At 34.2% G+C, this 19090-nt stretch overlaps 1 protein-coding gene across 2 annotated transcripts in view; it reads right to left on the bottom strand.

Moving 5' to 3' along the window:
- Positions 1–19090, bottom strand: part of LOC106880055 (F-actin-uncapping protein LRRC16A) — a 547921-nt gene that overhangs the window by 438694 nt on the left and 90137 nt on the right. For both annotated transcript variants that reach the window (XM_089356189.1, XM_089356195.1), the window contains exon 8: positions 9543–9637. In XM_089356189.1, coding sequence (XP_089212315.1) covers positions 9543–9637 — 95 coding nt within the window. The remainder of the gene's footprint in view (positions 1–9542; positions 9638–19090) is intronic.

Here is a 19090-nt window from a genome sequence, read left to right as displayed (position 1 = left end):
ATTGGAGGGAACTTAAGGAAGGGAAGAGCTCATCAGTTCTGTACCAGCACGCTGAGCAAGAACATGGAGGCTCAATCAACAACATAGAGATTAAAATCTTATCCACACATAGCAGAGACGCAGCACTTAGACAAATTACTGAAGCTACACACATAATAGAGGATAAACCTAGCCTGAATAGGAAACTAGAATGGAACACTAACACACACCCCTAACAAACCACAAACCACAACATGTGACAATACGTTCCCCATAAACCAATAACAATATGAACAAAATATAATACAATACATAGATAAATAAATGGAATTAAATACTATATACGTTAACAAAATTTAATTAAATACAAAAAAAAGTAGATAAAAAACACACATGAACAAATAAATAAATAAAAACAAAAACAAACGAACATGTATTAACAGAAGATATAGATAATACAAGCACTCCCCATACACACACATGCACTTACAAAAACATAGACACATTGAAGGATACACATGCGTAGACACATACAATAGGAATACAAAATACAAAATGCCTGATAGTTAGCAAGGTGAGACACACATAAGAAAGAAGAAAGCAAAGGACCATTGATGAGGTCACAGAAGTGTGACGAAAGAACTCTGGCCGAAATAGGATTAATGTAATATAAAGCTGAAGCAAATTAACACCAAATATACAGTGCGTGTGTTTTTATTGGCTAAACTGGCAATATGACCATCCCCAAGTACAACATCTGTTTCAACACACGATTTCACATCAAAAATCTTGCAAAACATATATATATATATATATATATATAGTATATACTATTAATTATAATAATTTTTTAATTATTATATAAGGTTAATTCCTAGAAAAGGGCTTAATATACTGAATAAATAGGTATTTAATTATCTTATCTGTAATTTTTATTCTTTAGTTATCCAGTGAAGTCATCAATAATTGTATATATTATTAATTATAATTTTTCAATTATTACATAAGGTTAATTCCTATAAAAGGGTTTAATATATTAAATAAATAGGTAAGTAATTATTGTGACATAAAGTATTTAAGTTTCTATTAAGCATTATGTAGAATTATTATCTGTAGTTTTTATTCTTTAGTTATCTGTTAAGCATAATGTAAAATTCTTGTCTGTAATTTTTATTCTTTAGTTATCCAGCAATGTTATCAATCTATAATACATTAAAAGAGATCTTGAATCTTGCTTGCTTGCAATGTTACCCAGCCAAACTGGCACGTAATGAGAAAATACTATGAATTAAGTTGCCCTGAAATCTGAATATGAACAGAATAACATGTTTTGCATAAATCAGACGACTGGTTATTGAGATATTAGGGATATTTGGGGTATAAATACCCAAAACAAGGCATAATGGGAAAATTCACTGAAAATAACTAAACCCTGAAAGGATGAAACTCCTACCTTTCGATTAGACACTGTGTCCTGACAACGAAACTATATGAGTTGTTTTTACAGTAAATGTTTCTATTTTTGCTTTTGTTAAACACAATATTTTAATCGTTTAGAAATATTTTTAAGTGAATGTGATTTCAAAAATATAAGTTGTTTGTACAGTAAGTATTTATATTTTAGCTTTCTTTAAACAGATAATATTTTGATATTTTAAAAAATTATTTTCAAGTAAATACCATTACAAAAACTTTTTTTGGCATATTTAAAAGTGAAAATGGCTTAAAAGTACAGTAAATATTTTGTAAAAGACCCATTCATAATCTCAGTGTGAAATAATTTTTTTCCATAGTTTTTTTTAAAGTGTATTCAACGTATCTCACCTCCAAAGATTTGGCTGCTATTTCTAGCATGCCCTGCCACAACATAACAGATATTTGCGATAAAGGATCCGAAATACCTGTTATGTGGTAGCAGGTTGTGCAAGAAATAGCAGCCAAATCTTTCTGGGGGGGGGAGCTGTTTATGCATGATTTCAATGTAAACATTCATTGAAAGCATGTGAAATAATCAGGAAAAGAAAAAAAAAAAAAACGAAACAAAACTCTGTTGCTGGAAAACTCAGACTTTCCTGGTGACCCAATGGGTCATGGATAGACGAGCAACTGTATATAAAAATACTCATTTTTAGGTCATGTTTTAGATTATTTTTCTGAATTAATTTTCTATGTAGACTTTAAATGTTCCAAAAATATAGAATTAGCATGGTATTTTTTATCTTTTAATTTTTATAAAATAAATTAGTTATTCGATGCTATTCGCTGAATGAGTGAACGTCTTAAGTGAAATCTGATTTAGGTGTCTCTTTTTGATAGCATTTATTAACAGCTAAAATTTTTTCAGATGTCCAGTTGGAATTCACCAATTTTCAAAGATATTAATTTTAATAATATTGTTTCTATACATACATATATATATATATATATATATATATATATATATATATATATATATAACTATAGTATAGCTGAGTTTGTGAGTGTGTGTGTGTGTTACATCTATAGAAATCCACATTTTCCACTTTTTCTTAAAAATGTTTACATCAATGGAATTTTCTCGATGTGAACTTTCCAGTACAGTAATTAGATTTTTTTAATTCTGTTTATTTTGTGTGATTTAAGGGAGATTTGGCTGTTGTTTCTCGCAACTGTGCCCCACAGAATTTGTTTCCTAACTTTCACGAAATTGGATATTTTTTAAAGTAATTTTATACAAAATCGTTTCAGTTTATTGAAATTTCTTGCGATGAACATTTTCCGCAATTTGGAAGAGCAGTTTTGGAAAATCTCAACAATTCAGGTTTGATGAGAGCATAAAAAGGTTTTCACAACAAATTCCAAAATTGTTGGAATCTATGCCTTTAGAAGCATATTTGTAGAAACTTTTTGTTAAACATATCCATTCTCCCTTAAGAAACAAATTCGGTGGGGTACTCTTGTGTAGGTATGTCCTATCAGTAAAAACAAACAGTATGGTGAAATAGACAGTACAAGGATTGCTACAAATAGGAGCCAATACACCAGTAACTTGGGACCCCCTATTCCGTTTTCGGAATGTAAGTACACAGTTATCTTCAAAATGATCAAATTAATTTAAATGACACAAAAAACCTGAAATATTATCAATTTCATTCAGAGTTTTCAGTGGTCAACATACAAACAAACAAATTTTGCTTTTTATAAGTATATATATATATATATATATATATATATATATACAATACAAATAATATATAAATATATGTGTATATATGTACATGTATGTACATACCTACATCTACATGTATATATGGATGCATATCTGGGTACAGGACGTAGCAAAAAAACGTGGACAAAATGATAAACAGAGTACAGAAAAAACACAGGCCACATAGAGAACATTTCCTTCATCAGCTGCCACCATTCTAAAACTAAGCGTTTCGAAGAATCAGAGCAGGACGCATTGTTAGAATGGCTCTTCCCACAGACCACAAATTAAATTCAAATTAAATTTGTAAAATTAAATTTGTAAAATTAAACTCAAATTAAATTTGTAACATGGAGGAATGTAGTGGCAGACAGAAAACAAAACAGTTAAAATAAACAAGAAAGGCTATATATATATATATATATATATATAGAGAGAGAGAGAGAGAGAGAGAGAGAGAGCAATAAGAAAATGGAGGGGATCAATAGTGGTATTCATCAACTTATAGACATTGTACTATGTCAATTTATTTATTTACTAAAAGGACAATTAAAACAATATACATACATGTATGACATATGCTTTACATATATAATACATAAACTATTGGTAATTATTAAAATATAACATACAGCAATAGAAATCGGGATAATATCTTACAGCTGTTTCAGCCAAGAGGCAAAAATACTGCATTCTACCTTTATCCCTCCAGTGGACTGAAGTAATTAGTAGATGAAATTGTGGTACTTCGTCAGAGATTTTAGAAATTACATAAGGTTCAGATATAAATATAAATACACACAAATATACATATACATAATTACATATACCTACACTTAAATGTACATACATAAATGCATAAAATGAATCAATTATTATTATTATTAGATGCATTATATTATTCATATTAGATAAAATATAGACAGAGGTGTGAGAAAGTTATAAGAGGAGTAATATTGTAATTTATAAAATCAATATATCCTTAAATTATTTTAGTTACGTAAGAAACTGTGTATACATGAGGAGTACACATACACATATGTATATATATATATATATATATATATATATATATATATATATACAAGTATATATATATATATATATACACACATATGTATATATATATATATATATATATACACGTGTATATATATATATATACACATATGTATATATATATATATATATATATATATATACACGTGTATATATATATATATATATATATATATATATATATATACGTATGTGTATGTGTGCTCCTCATGTATACACAGTTTCATTCTTACATAAGTAAAATAATTTTAAGATATATTGATTTTATAAATTACAATATTACTCCTCTTATAACTTTCTCACACCTCTGTCTATATTTTATCTAATATGAATAATATAATGCATCTAATAATAATAATAATAATAATTGATTCATTTGTATGCATATACATGCATTTATGTATGTACATTTAAGTGTAGGTATATGTATTTATGTATATTTATGTATATTCTTTTATTTGTTTCAGTCATTTGACTGTGGCCATGCTGGTGCAGCACCTTTAGTCAAACGGTTCGACCTCAGAACTTATTCTTTGTAAGCCTAGTACTTATTCTATCGGTTTCTTTTGCTGAACCGTTAAGTTACGGGAATGTAAACACACCAGCATCGGTTGTCAAGCGATGGTAGCGGGACAAACACACACACACAAACATACACACACACACACACATATATATATATATATATATAGATTTGCCAATGTTCTGCGCCGTGAGGACCAAAGACTCGAGGTATTTCGTGTTGCAAGACAGTGTAGGAGAGAGAATAGTGATGTTGTAGGAGAGAAATGTGTTCGCATGGATGATGGTATGCTTGCATTAAATGAGGATGCAAAGAAAGAGGTCTGGAGATGCCACTACGATAGATTGCTTAATAAAGAGAATGAATGGGAGAAAGAGAGCCTGCCTTATGTCGACCCAATAGAGGGACCAGCTATCCGAGTTGATAGTACCAGGGTAGATAAAGCAATTAAGAGTATGAAGACTGGGAAACCCCCCGGCCCATCAGGAATCACTGCAGAGATGCTCAAAATATCTGGCAGTGTTGGCTATAGCCTAGTCACCCGTATTACGAACCAGGTGATACACGAAGGAGTCATACCCTATGACTGGTGTAGCAGCATCATAGTCAACTGCTACAAAGGTAAAGGGGACGCTTTAGATACAAATAATTACAGAGGCATCAAGCTGTTAGATCAGGTTATGAAAGTTACAGAGAGGGTCATAGCCCAACTAATTAGGGAGCGAATCAATTTAGATGAGATGCAGTTTGGGTTCGTGCCAGGTAAAAGCACTACTGATGCCTTATTTCTAGTGAGACAGTTGCAAGAGAAATACCTAGCTAAGGATAAACCTCTGTACCTGGCTTTCGTTGACATGGAGAAAGCCTTTGACAGGGTCCCCCGATCCCTTATCTGGTGGTCAATGAGGAAACTTGGGATAGAAGAATGGTTAGTGAGAGCTGTGCGAGCCATGTACAGAGATGCTGCCAGTAAGATGAGGGTTGGAAATGAGTACAGCAATGAATTCCGGGTAGAGGTAGGGGTCCACCAAGGTTCCGTCCTCAGCCCCCTATTATTTACCATAGTCCTCCAGGCAATCACAGAGGAGTTCAAGACAGGTTGCCCCTGGGAGCTCCTCTATGCTGATGACCTTGCCCTAATTGCGGAGTCACTATCAGAACTAGAGGAGAAGTTTCAGGTGTGGAAGCAAGGTCTAGAATTGAAGGGCCTTAGAGTCAACCTAGCTAAAACCAAAATCCTAATAAGTAGGAAGGTAGATAAAACACAAACCCCTTCAGGTAGATGGCCCTGCTCAGTATGTAGAAAAGGAGTAGGTAGTAACTCTATAAGATGTACCCGGTGCAAGCTATGGACACATAAGAGGTGCAGCAACATCAAAGGCAGGTTAACTAGCAAGTTAGTTTTTGTTTGTGGCAGATGTTCAGGTGCAATAAAGACTGCAAACAAACAGGAAACAACTTCTATCTCATTCCAGGGTGAAAAACTAGAGGTAGTCGATAGCTTCCGCTATCTGGGCGACCAAGTTAGTAGTGGGGGTGGGTGCGCTGAAAGTGTAGCTGCTAGAATAAGAATAGCCTGGGCAAAGTTTAGAGAGCTCTTACCCCTGCTGGCGACAAAGGGACTCTCACTCAGAGTAAAAGGCAGACTGTATGACGCATGCGTACGAACAACCATGCTACATGGCAGTGAAACATGGGCTGTAACTGCTGAGGACATACGTAAGCTCGCAAGGAATGAAGCCAGTATGCTCCGTTGGATGTGTAATGTCAATGTGAATACCCGTCAGAGTGTAAGTATCTTGAGAGAAAAGCTGAACATTAGAAGCATCAGTTGTGGCGTGCAAGAGAGACGATTGCGCTGGTATGGACATGTGGTGAGAATGGAGGAGGATAGCTGCGTGAAAAAGTGCCACACCCTAACAGTTGAGGGAACCCGTGGAAGAGGTAGGCCCAGGAAGACCTGGGCTGAGGTGGTGAGGCAAGACCCTCGTACATTGGGCCTCACCGAGGCGATGACTACGGACCGAGACCTTTGGAAATGGGCTGTGCGTGAGAAGACCCGGCAAGCCAAGTAAGATCGTTGCCAGTGCCCCTGGACTGGTTCTTGTGCGGGTGGCACATGAGATGCACCATTTTGAGCGTGGCCGTTGCCAGTACCGCCTGACTGGCTCCTGTAGGATTTTCGAGCGAGATCGTTGCCAGTGCCCCTGGACTGGCTTGTGCGGGTGGCACATAAAAGACACCATTTCGAGCGGGTGACACGTAAAAGCACCCACTACACTCTCTGAGTGGTTGGCGTTAGGAAGGGCATCCAGCTGTAGAAACTCTGCCAAATCAGACTGGAGCCTGGTGTTGCCATCCGGTTTCACCAGTCCTCAGTCAAATCGTCCAACCCATGCTAGCATGGAAAGCGGACGTTAAACGATGATGATGATGATGATGATATATATATATATATATATATATATATACGACGGGCTTCTTTCAGTTTCCGTCTACCAAATTCACTCACAAGGCTTTAGTCAGCCCGAGGCTATAGTAGAAGACACATGCCCAAGGTGCCACGCAGTGGGACTGAACCCAGAACCATGTGATTGGTAAGCAAGCTAATTACCATGTGTATTTATATTTATAACTTAACCTTATGTAATTTCTAAAATCTCTGATGAAGCCTAAAGAAACACCGAAGTACCTCAATTTCATCTGCTAATTACTTCAGTCCACTGGAGGGATAAAGGTAGAATGCGGTATGTTTGCCTCTTGGCTGAAACAGCTGTAAGATATTATCCCAATTTCTATTGCTATATGTTATATTTTAATAATTACTGATACTTTATATTTTATATATTATATATGTAAAGCGTAATATGTCATACATGTATGAGGGGAAGGAGGGAGGAATTTCAACCATGTTTCGTGGTCTGCTACCACAACAGCTCCTTTATAGGATCCAGTTAGCTCAAGACATCATCAGGAGGAAGATGTCTTGTTACAATTGTCCTTTTAGTAAATAAATAAATTGACATAATATAATGTCTATAAGTAGATAAATACCACCTATTGATCCCCTCCATTTTCTTATTGCTCTATAAATTAATGGTAAAATAACTCTTTACCCTCACCCATTTATTACATTTGGTAATGTAATTGCCATGCAATGAGAAAACACTTGTCTATTAATAATTGGGTATTCTACCAGCAGTATATCGGATAGATATTATCCCTTAGTTGATTGGATTCACAACCTCTAAATTTTTTATATATATATATATATATATATATATATATATATATATATATATATAATGACCACTTTCTCTGTTAACTTTCATCTCTCAGTGTACTACTGATAATAGGCTCAGTCCAAAATGATGCCCAAAATGGATTATTTGGGTCGAAAACTGCAATGGTATCAAATTTCATGTTTCCATTCTTGTGAAATTATGGTCTGCCAAAGCTGCAAAATTCCTTAAGCAGGACATACAGTTTTTATTAATTTTGGCTAAATTTTCAAACAATAATTTTAAAACAGACTGAGCAATTAACCTGAAAATTTCAGGCTTATGTTTTCTCCAAAGAAGCTGTTTGTAGTTAACTTTTGAAGTAAATCTGAGATGTGACCTATGGGACAATTCAGTGAGTTGATATGAAATGATCTTATTTTGCCCATATTGCCAATAATGCAGTTGATGAGATCATATATATGGTTACACCCATTGTCCTCTTAAGGGTGTCTTCTATACCCTCGCATACATCTATTGATCTCTCAAGCAGCCAGCATAAAATTTGTGAAAGAAAGTATGATGATCTGTTATTGTTAGCATTGTTAGCACTGCAAACAGAATGGAAGGGCAATCTAGTAACATGGACTTTTGGGGTTTTATGACACTTCCTAAACCCATACTTAGGAGATATTTCACTCATAGTTTACTTGGAATTATTCACTATCCATTTCTCTGATTTTAAAATGTTACATCACATTCTCATATGAGTATTTAAAATTTTGTTAGTTTTTCAATAATCAAATAAAGTTGTGTCACTCATAACTCTAATGTGCAGTTGTTGCACGTTGTTGCACTCTATTTAAACAATTCAGCAGCCTATCTACAGACATCCTATCATATGCATCAGAAGAAAAGTATACAATTTCTTTATTGCTAATCTGCTTTGTTAGTTCAGTCACACCACTTTTAATATCAATATTGCAATTATGGGTCTTAAACTTCATTCTTCCTAATGCATTCTGAAATTATGCCTTGAAATTCATATATAGCTTATGTAAATTTCGCATACAGATACTTTTTTTTGAGGGCACTTTCTTTTCATATAAAAAGAAACTAAGGAACAAAAGTAACAGAAAAATCCCAGGTGATAATTATTTTCTGTAAATGTAGTGATTTGATCACAAAATACTGTAATGAGTTAAATATTTTGAAACTTCAAAATAAACTGTATGTACTACTAAGAAACAAATACAAAGTAAATGCAGTTTTTGCATGTTCTTAAATAGTTAAAAGGACTCTCCCATGATGCAGCTGTTTCAATTCCAACACAGTCTTAGAACAAGTACTTGCCAATCAAGTCCAACTCAAAATCATGTATTGTATCTTTCTGTCTTATACATATCTAGCATTGTTGTGTAGTTTCAATTGATGAATATTCAAAAGAGCTGCAAATTCATTCAATTAATTTAGCATTAACTAAACATCACTGAATGAAAAGAAAAAACTATAAAACAATTGTTTTAAAGTATGACAAAACAATAAGGTTATACTTTTTGATTGTGCTACTCACCACGGTCATCTAAAACATTAACAGAAAGGTCAACTTTAGCCAACTGAGTACTCTTGTTTGATAGAAGGGCAACTGTCAGCTTCTGGATTAAATCACTGGAAAAAAAAACAGGAGAGAAGACTTGAACTAAAATAGAAGTTAAAAAAATTCAAGAAAATAAAAAACAATTATGATGCTAATTAAATATTGATAGCATAAGAAAATTATAAGGTTTAAATAATTAATAAATAATGTGAAACCAATGTATTGCTGGTACAGATGAACCAATTTTGCAAGATTCTTGAGAGGTCTGTCAGGAAAATACCCCAAAGAGAGATGACAGAGAATTGATTATTGTGGCAGATCTTGCATGGAACTTTGAAACTCAAAAAATTTTTTTGTGATGTGATACAAATGTCAGCTAGCCAGCTAAGTGAAATTGAGAATTAAATTAATGTTATATTGACTGATCGGTTGACAGACAGACAGACAGACAGATAACTTCAAGAATGAACATAATGTCAAGTTTGGTAATGAATGTACTCTTAAGTACAGTTTGATAAGTACAGGTTGAAGGAGAAGAACCCCTATGTGTGAAATATGCTAGAGTATAAATTTAATAATGTTGTAAAAAGAATATTCAACAACAATCAAAGTCTACAAGATGAAGATATAAGACATGCAGCATATCAGATTGGGTCAATTTTCCTTATTTACTCAGTATTATGGTTATGGTCACCCAATCAGTATTATTAGTAATCTTACCAAAGATTTTGAACTGAAAAAAGGCACAGCAGTTTTACTGATGGGCTGAAATTTATAGAGGGAAATTAGACTGTTATGCTCTTGGGTCATCCCATAATGCTTTTTTATATACTTCTTTTATTTTTCAAAATTAAGACAAAGTTCTTTTTTAATCTAAAATACAGGTGTTGGACAAAATAATGGAAACACCTAGCATCATAATTTTGAAATATCTATAAAACCGTCAAAAGCTTGTTTATTTTTATGATTTTTAAATTTTTTATTAGTGTTGCTTAATATATTTTACTAAAATTGCTGTTTCTTTTCAGATATCATCAGAAAAAGATAATTAAAATTTATTAAAATTACAGATCTATCAGACTTTCAAAGAGGTCAAGAATTGGTGCTCATATGGCAGACGCTAGTGTTATGAAAACAGCTGAAATGTTTGGTGTATCAAGAAGTACTGTCTAGAAAGTAATGACCGCCTTTGAGAAAGAGGAAAAAACTTCCTCGTTAAGCAAAACTCCGGAAGAAAACTGAAACTTTCAGATAGGGACCGTCAAACTCTTATGCAAATTGTTAGAAAGGATCACAAAAGTACAGCTCCCAAAATTACTGCAGAGCTTAATGACCACCTCAAGAACCCAGTTTCCACAAAAACTTTTTGCCAGGATCTGCACAAAGCCAGATTTCACGGGAAGGCTGCAATCAGAAAACCACTACTTTCTAAAAGAAACGTTGCAAAGTATTTAGAGTGGAGTAAAAACCTACAGAATTGATCCCTAGAGCAGTGGGAAAATGTTATTTTCTGGGACAAGTCATCCTTTACCCTATTTCCAACAACAGACTGAGTATACATATGGAGACAGCCAAAAGAAGCATTTGACCCAAACTACCTTCTTCTAACTGTTAAACATGAAGGAGGATCTATGATGATCTGGGGGCTATATCTTGGAAATCTGCCAGCCCAATGGTTTCCTTTCATGGCAGAATTAATAGTCAAGACTATTTAAGCATTTTATCTGATAAAATTCATCCTATGATTGCAGAACTGTTTCTGGAGGGAAACACAATATTTCAGGATGATAATGTACCAATTCACATAGTTAAAGTTGTTACTGAATGGCACGAGGAACATTCTAGTGAAGCTGAACATCTTATCTGGCTACCACAGACCCCAGATCTCAATATCATTGAACATTTATGGTGCATTTTAGAAAAACAAGTAAGGAGTTGATATCCTCCACCATCATCACTACAAGAACTGGAGACTGTTTTAGCTGAAGAATGGAAAAAAATTCCTTTGGAAACAATTCAAACTTTGTACGAGTCCATACCTCATAGAATTCAAGCTGTAATTACTGCCAGAGGCAGTCCTACTCCATGTTAAAATTAATTTGCTTGAAATTTTAAGGTGTTTCCATTATTTTGTCCAACTCTTGTATACTCTCCTTCATTTTCTACAATGCTCTTCTATCTATCTGGTAGACTTGCAAGACCCGTCTTCTGAAATTCACTTGTCCGTGATGAAAAATACTTCTCCACAACTGTTCTGACCTCGTCTACAGAATTCATATTGATGCGACCACCGAAAATACAATTAGCATTATATCCCTATCTCTCGGGCTGGGTTTTGAACCCGTACTCTGGTCAGTTGGGGACAATGGTATTTCCTTTGTCTTGTTGGCAACCACAGCTATTTTTAGCATAGCTGCCCCCTTTCCAGTCACCGAAAGTTCAGCAGGACAGGAATTGGCGGGAAGCAGTCGGCCGAAGCAGTGAGCAGAGAATTTTGGCCAGTCGAGCGGTAGCAGCCAGCCGAGGCAGTTGTGACAGCAGTTTGCCCGTGGAGATGGAGCCAGTCGAGTGAGATGAAGTGAAGATGAGAAAGAGATAGGAGTCAAGCTCTGGGAGCCAGCAGGATCGGTTGTGTCGAGTGGTAGCAGTCGTCCGAAGCAGTTGGGGGACAGCAGTTTGCCCGTGGAGATGGGGCCAGTCGAGTGAGATGAAGATGAAGAATAAGTCTGACTGAGAGAAAGATATGGTCAGCAGAAATGTATAGAGTCCCAGTGAGAGAGAGACGGAATTGTAGTGGCAGACTGCCCTGGTCAGTGGAAGTAGCAGACCTGAAGGAAACGAACTTCGTTGTGGTAAATGCTTTTATATTATTTTAGAGAAAAAGAACTCTGAGTTGTTAACTGTGTTGTTGTTAAATGCTTCTAAAAGAAAGGAAAAGAAAAGAAATACAAAAGAAAGAAGCAGAAGAACTTTGTTGTCAAATGAAACTTGAGACACGAACTTTGCGATGTAAAAATGTTTGAAAATCTTCTAATTGTTTGGAAACTTTGTCAACGTTATTGAACTGTCATGCCATGTATTGGAATTGTTATTATGTAATGCTCTAATCTAATGTTTTAAATGTATTCTGTGATGTTATGTATGTAAAAAGAAAAGGTTACCCAACGCATGGTCTTCATGTTGTTTCTTCCACCCCTCCTTTTGCCTGTGTTGTTCTTCGTTACGTGCTCCAGCCGGGGCTTTATTATCGGTCAGGTGACTGAGACGGGTTGCTAGCTCACTGAGTGTGAACGTTCGCGCGTGAGCGAGTCCCCTCTTCGGTGTTAGGGAGGTGCTTCGCGTGCGGGCATTCGTAACAATATTTTTCCATCCAAATTTTGAAGACTGGGGTAATGTTTCCCATTCAAACTGCTCCAGCCTTTAGAATGTCATCCTTGCTCTATGTGGCTAAGCATTATCCTGATGGAAGAACACCTTTCGTTTTGAAACCAAAGACGGTCGTTTTTCTTCTAGTGTTGACTTGAATGACTGGCTTAATGACCAAATCCAAGCTTCTCTGCTAGTTCCTCAACAGTTATGATGGGATTTTGTTCCACCAGGGTTTGCAGAACATCCTTGTTGAGCTCTACAGATCTTCCAGGATGTGGCTCCTCCTCTAATTTCTGGAACCACAGTTGAGACAGGCTTATGCATATTGTCCGATCCCCATATACTGCATTAATATTCCTCACACTTTCCATCGTGTTGTTGTCTTTATTGAACCCATAAAGCAAAATATGCCAAATATACTCCTTTGTCACTTCCATTGTAGCTTTGAAAAAATAACTGTTGAAATCGAACTGCACTCTTCAAAACTTTCACTAAGAATAAGTACAGGGTAAAATTATTACCTGCTTTTATAGCAACTTGATGAAGGTAGTTTCAAAGCTTACAAATGCTAGGCCTTACCATCAATGAAGATCACTCCTGAAAAATACACATGCCCAACAAAACCAAAGACTGCATCACAAATTCTGGCCCTCTTTTCAGAGTCATAAATTACTTAAGCACCCAATAACTATTAATATTCAACAAAGCTCATGCGATAACCATGATGGAGAAATACTCCTACAACTAGTAAGGTGTTTCTACTCCACATACACCTTAGACCACATCCAAAATAAATGCCATCTGGCTGATTGGCATGAACTCATTCACCAACATACTTTAATCTTTAGCCCCTGAGCTAACAAGTGAGCCTCTATATGATTCTTTGACCTACAAGAAACGGTAGATAAATTTTTCTCAAAACATACCCTATCATTTTAGGAACAAATATATTGATTAATGTAATCTTGAATTCTTTGAACATAAGAAGATGGGATAACCATAGTTGGAATACCTCTTTTCATAGGTTTTCTTGATTAGAGGTGACCAGGGCTAAAAAGCAACATCTCGCCCACATATACTGCTTAATCTCGCTGTTTTCTACTACTACTGTCTCACTTGTCTCCCTTCCTCTCATTATCCATGTTATGTCCACCTCTCAAGTCATACAATAACTACATTTTTTTTTACCAGTTTGATAAAACCAAACCTGTAAAAAAATATCAAATGAACAAAATACCACAAACCAATGAACAGTATTTTGGTTACATTAAACAATGTAGATCTGTTCCATATATACAGATAACCTAAGTAGGTCTATAAAACAGATGGTTGATATATTAGGTTACTAGTCAAGTAATTAAAAGACTAGCTGTATATAACCATGATTACTGTGTTGTATTCATTGTCAAGACATTTAAGTCATGATTGCTGAGCCCACTTAGATCTAAATAGATAGTACTAGTTCTAAAATATACTAATTCTTTGCTGTAAGCTGTGAGTTAATTTTAGATTTGGCAGGTAAATATAATTCTGCATCTGGGAAAATCTACCTATTGATAAACTAGAGTGCTATCCAGAATAATGTTGTGGAAGGATTCTGACCACCCCCATGTGACTAAAAGTGGACTGACACATTGCTATAAAATAAAGAACAGTCAGCAGTTCTGGATAAGCAGTTCATTGTGAGATGTCGGCAGAGAGCATTTAATCTCATATAATAGTAATTGTATTGCATTGTGTAAATACTTCTTTTTCCCCTGCTTCATAAAATTATATATCCAACACCAGGATATAAAAGTCTTTAATCTTTAGAAAGAAAAAAATAGTTTTAACATGGAGGGTTAATTGGCCTCCATGGTGCAATTGAAACTACAACAGCAACAACAATAACAAAACCAACAGTTGCTGGAATCAATATTGAAGAAGTTTGGAAATACTTGAGGTTTGTACTCGCCAGACAGTAGCAAACTCAATTGAAGAATTCAATTATAATCCAGAAGAACAGATTACTTTCTCTGCATATTTTTGAAGATATGAAGAAGTTTTCAAAGAAGAATGTAAAGATTGGTCTGATGAGAAAAAAAGGACTTTTAAGAGAGTTATCCCCTGCTGAACACGAAAAATATAGTAACTAAATTCTGCTAAAGAAACCAAGTGAGATTTGTTTCGATGAAACAATTTTTTATTGAAAATTTTCAGTGAAAGAAGTTCCATGTTCAATACTCACTGGCAGGTTAAAAAAATGATGAAGCTTTCATCACCTATGCTAGAGTTGTTACTCAAATTAAATGAATTAACCCTGGACATGTTCAAACGTCTAATTTTTGTTCAAGATGCAGCTATACATTCCCAGATGTTAACAAAATTAGAACAGGACCAAAAATTAACTCTATAGGTAGTAGTAAAAGAGTGTGAGAGGATTATAAATCGAAGACATGGTGCAGATGAAATTGAAGAAAAAGATTGCTCTCATATTCATGTGTGTCAATCGGCAGTAACAGATACAAAAAGAGAGAAAAAAATGTGAATATTGAATGTTATGGGTGCAGTGGTCTACATTTTAGAAGTAACTGTCCGTTTAAAAACATAGAATGCTTCAAGTGTGGTGAAATAGGTCATAAAAAATCACACTGTGAAACAAAACCTAACAAAAAGTTCAAAAGGAAAAAATCACATAAACAGGTTATCAGTGACAAGAAATACGAACAAGTCTCAAAGGAAATTTGCATATGTAAAAATTAATAACACATCATCTACTCTAATTTGTAGGTACATGTCAGAAAGATCCAATCTAGAAAATATTTTGCCACCGATTAATTTTGTAAATATGTCCTCCAGAGTAGGTAGCAAATAGTGGAACATTTTAAGACATTCGTTTAAACCAGTGGAAAAACCAGCACACACTCTGATTTTATTATTCTTTTTCTTAATGTATGCAGTTGGTGATGCCAATTGACTATATTCTACTTTTGGGATAACTCCAATCTTTCCTAGTCTCTCTAAATTTAACTCTTCTAATGTTGTGAAAGGTACAGTTTGTTTTGGTTTAAATACCCGTGTTGTATTTGCTTTTGCTTGAATCTTCCCCTTTGTTTTAGTGCACAGACCTGCATCAGAGAGAATCTGAGGAAAAATCATTTAAAATCATTTTTTAATTTGTCTGATGACTTATTTGTACTGGCAGAAAAACTGGTCATATTTTTACAGAAAAGATTTATAGTGGGATCTCATAAGTTAAATAGTTCCATCCAGTCTGTTCTTAATAAATTTGTCATATTATTCAACACAAAAACTTTGGCTTTAAAGGTTTTTCCACAAAATGTAATGTCACTTATCATTTCAACCATAAAATGTAATTTTTTTCCAAAAACACCACATGCAATTTTTGAAGTTTCTTTTAATGTAGGCCTCCCAATTTTTTTCCATGTATCTGTGTTAATTATCAAAATATCACTACCTATATCCAACTGTAACTTTATATTTGTGTTCTTAATTTTAAAAATATGATGAATGCTCTAAATACCTAACAATTAACACCCATAAAGGACTATAGAAATACAACAGGTTATCATTTGGCTGAAAAGTTGCCCCAGCGATTTTTCAACAAATTATGAATGCAATGTTAGTGGACTGTGAATTCACAATTTCATATTTGGATGATATACTCATAAAAAGATAATCCCGGGACCAATACACAGAGCATGTAAAATTTGTTTTAAAAAATTAGGGATTACAGCTTTACTTTGAGTGAAGAAAAGTGATTTTTTTCTTACTGAAAATGAAATATTTAGGAGAAATCATTGACAGAAATGGATGTCAACCAGATCCGTTGAGGGTAGACACAATTAAAAATATACCCACTCCAACAAATATAGCAACCTCGCAAGTTTTTTGGGGACTGGAAAATTATTAGCAAAATTATATTCCAAATATGCATAAGGTAAGGGTTCCACTAAATAATCTACTACAAAAAGATGTGAAGTGGAATTGGTCTGAAAATTGTTAGGTGTTCGCTAAAATTAAAAAAATATTAACATCTGATTTGTTGTTAGCACACTTTGATCCAACAGTGGAGATTCAGATGCCTGAGTACGGTATAGGAGCAGTAATGCTACATAAAGATGGTAACATGAAGGCTCTAGCAATTATTTTGTCACAAAAAAGTTTCATAGATTTTTGCATAGTAGAAGTTTTCGACTGCAGACTTATCATTGTCTGTTATTATCTCTGTATGGGTTAAAAAAAGGAATCCCTACCAATATTGCTAATAGGTTGCAATGTTTGGGTACTATAGTATTTAATTATGATTTTAAGATGGAGTATATACCATCTAAGAAATTAGGACACACTGATCATTTATCAAAACTGATTTCAAAAAATGTCGAACCATTTGAAGATACTGTGATTGCTGTGTTGTGAGCGGAAAATGAAATTAAAAATGCTTTGTGTAATGTCACACATGAACTTCCAGTCACATTACAAGACATAAAATTAAAATCGGGAAACAATAAATTCATTTAAAAAAATGAAGGAAATACTGAAGGCTAAAAGAGATAAAAATGTATGTAACACAAATGCGAAACCATTCTCAATGTTTGATGTGTTGATGTACGCACAAAGAGTCATAGTGCCAGCCACATTACAGAAGCGATTACTAAAGGAATTTCACATTGGTCACCAAAGAATTTCAAGAAGGAAATCATTAATGAGAAGTTATGTATATTGGCCAACAATGGACTGTGACACAGAAGGACTGCCGTTGGTGGAGAGTGTTTAATCTTTAACAGTAATTGGATTGCACTGTGTGAAAACTTCTTTCCCCCTGTGTCATTAAATTATATATCCAACACCAGGATATAAAAAACTACATATAAAAACCCTTGTAGCTTTGAAAAAATTAGCTCTTTTTTACAGTCCGGACAAAGGAAACAGCTAATATATATTGAAATGCTTTGCAATATCAATGTTTGTAAAACTTAAAGAAATATCAACAAAACTGAAACATGTTCCAGTTGCAGATTAAGGGAGGACTAACTTCTACATATATAAACATACTGGACATTCAGATGAATTTCATATAATCTTGATTATACAGGGAATTTGAATGTTTGTGTTAAACTGTTGGCATATGTAGTTTCTTGAAAAAGAGAGAAAGACAAATATACACATGCACATATATAACTGATGGCTATGAGGTGAAGTAGAGAATTACTGATTACATGTTTATAAACTTCAACAAGTAAGTCACTGAGAAAGGCATCTAAACCTGCTAGATCTATTTTGCCTGGTTAAACAAAAATTAGTCGCTTACTCCCAGTTGATGATTGCTAATAAGCAAGAGGTATGATATTTAACTGTAAAAGCAACTATTAAAAAAAAAGCAATTTCCCCCAACGCAAGCATAGAAAGGAATTCATGGTTACGTACATAAAAATGTAGAGGAGCAAAAAGGGCAGTTACTGTGGGCATCCTTCATATGAGGAACCCTCATGCAATGGCAGGAGTGGGCCCTCTATACTGGGAGGCCTCTTTCTGGCACCCTAGCTCCCTAATATACACACACCCACTTTAGAGATATCACAGGTACATTTGTTAATTTTTTAACACCATTTCTCCAAATAAGCGACACTAGCTTACTCAGTCACAAAATAGCTAAACTCTCTCGGGATTGTTATAATGAATCAATGGAGAAAAGAAAAATAATATACATGTACATATATGTGCATATGTATATGTCCATAAGAATGTATGTATGTATGGGTATGCCTATATTAATCTATAATTGTGAATCTTTATATGTATATACATATATATATATATATATATATATATATTTATATATATATATATATATATATATATATATATACAAAGATTCATATATATATATATATATATATATATATATATGTACATGTCTATAGAAATGTATATATGTACTAGCAGAGATACCCGGTGTTGTCCGTGTTACATGCAATTGAAAAATGAGACTTTTCTGTTATATTTTCTGTAAGGAACTGGAATACATATGATTCGAATTTCATCAAAATTGCACATGAGGGTTCTTTCCCTCTTTACACTCCCTAAAAAAATTCTAATCATGAGACATGTATCCCATACTATTGATCTTTATGCGCATATTCCAAAATTTCAGT

The sequence above is a fragment of the Octopus bimaculoides genome, chromosome 1, assembly GCF_046866305.1.
Source record: "Octopus bimaculoides isolate indiv1 chromosome 1, ASM4686630v1, whole genome shotgun sequence".
Taxonomy (NCBI): Eukaryota; Metazoa; Mollusca; class Cephalopoda; order Octopoda; family Octopodidae; genus Octopus; species Octopus bimaculoides.
The sequence above is the reverse complement of the archived record's forward strand: the minus strand, read 5'-3'. Positions and strand labels throughout refer to the sequence as shown.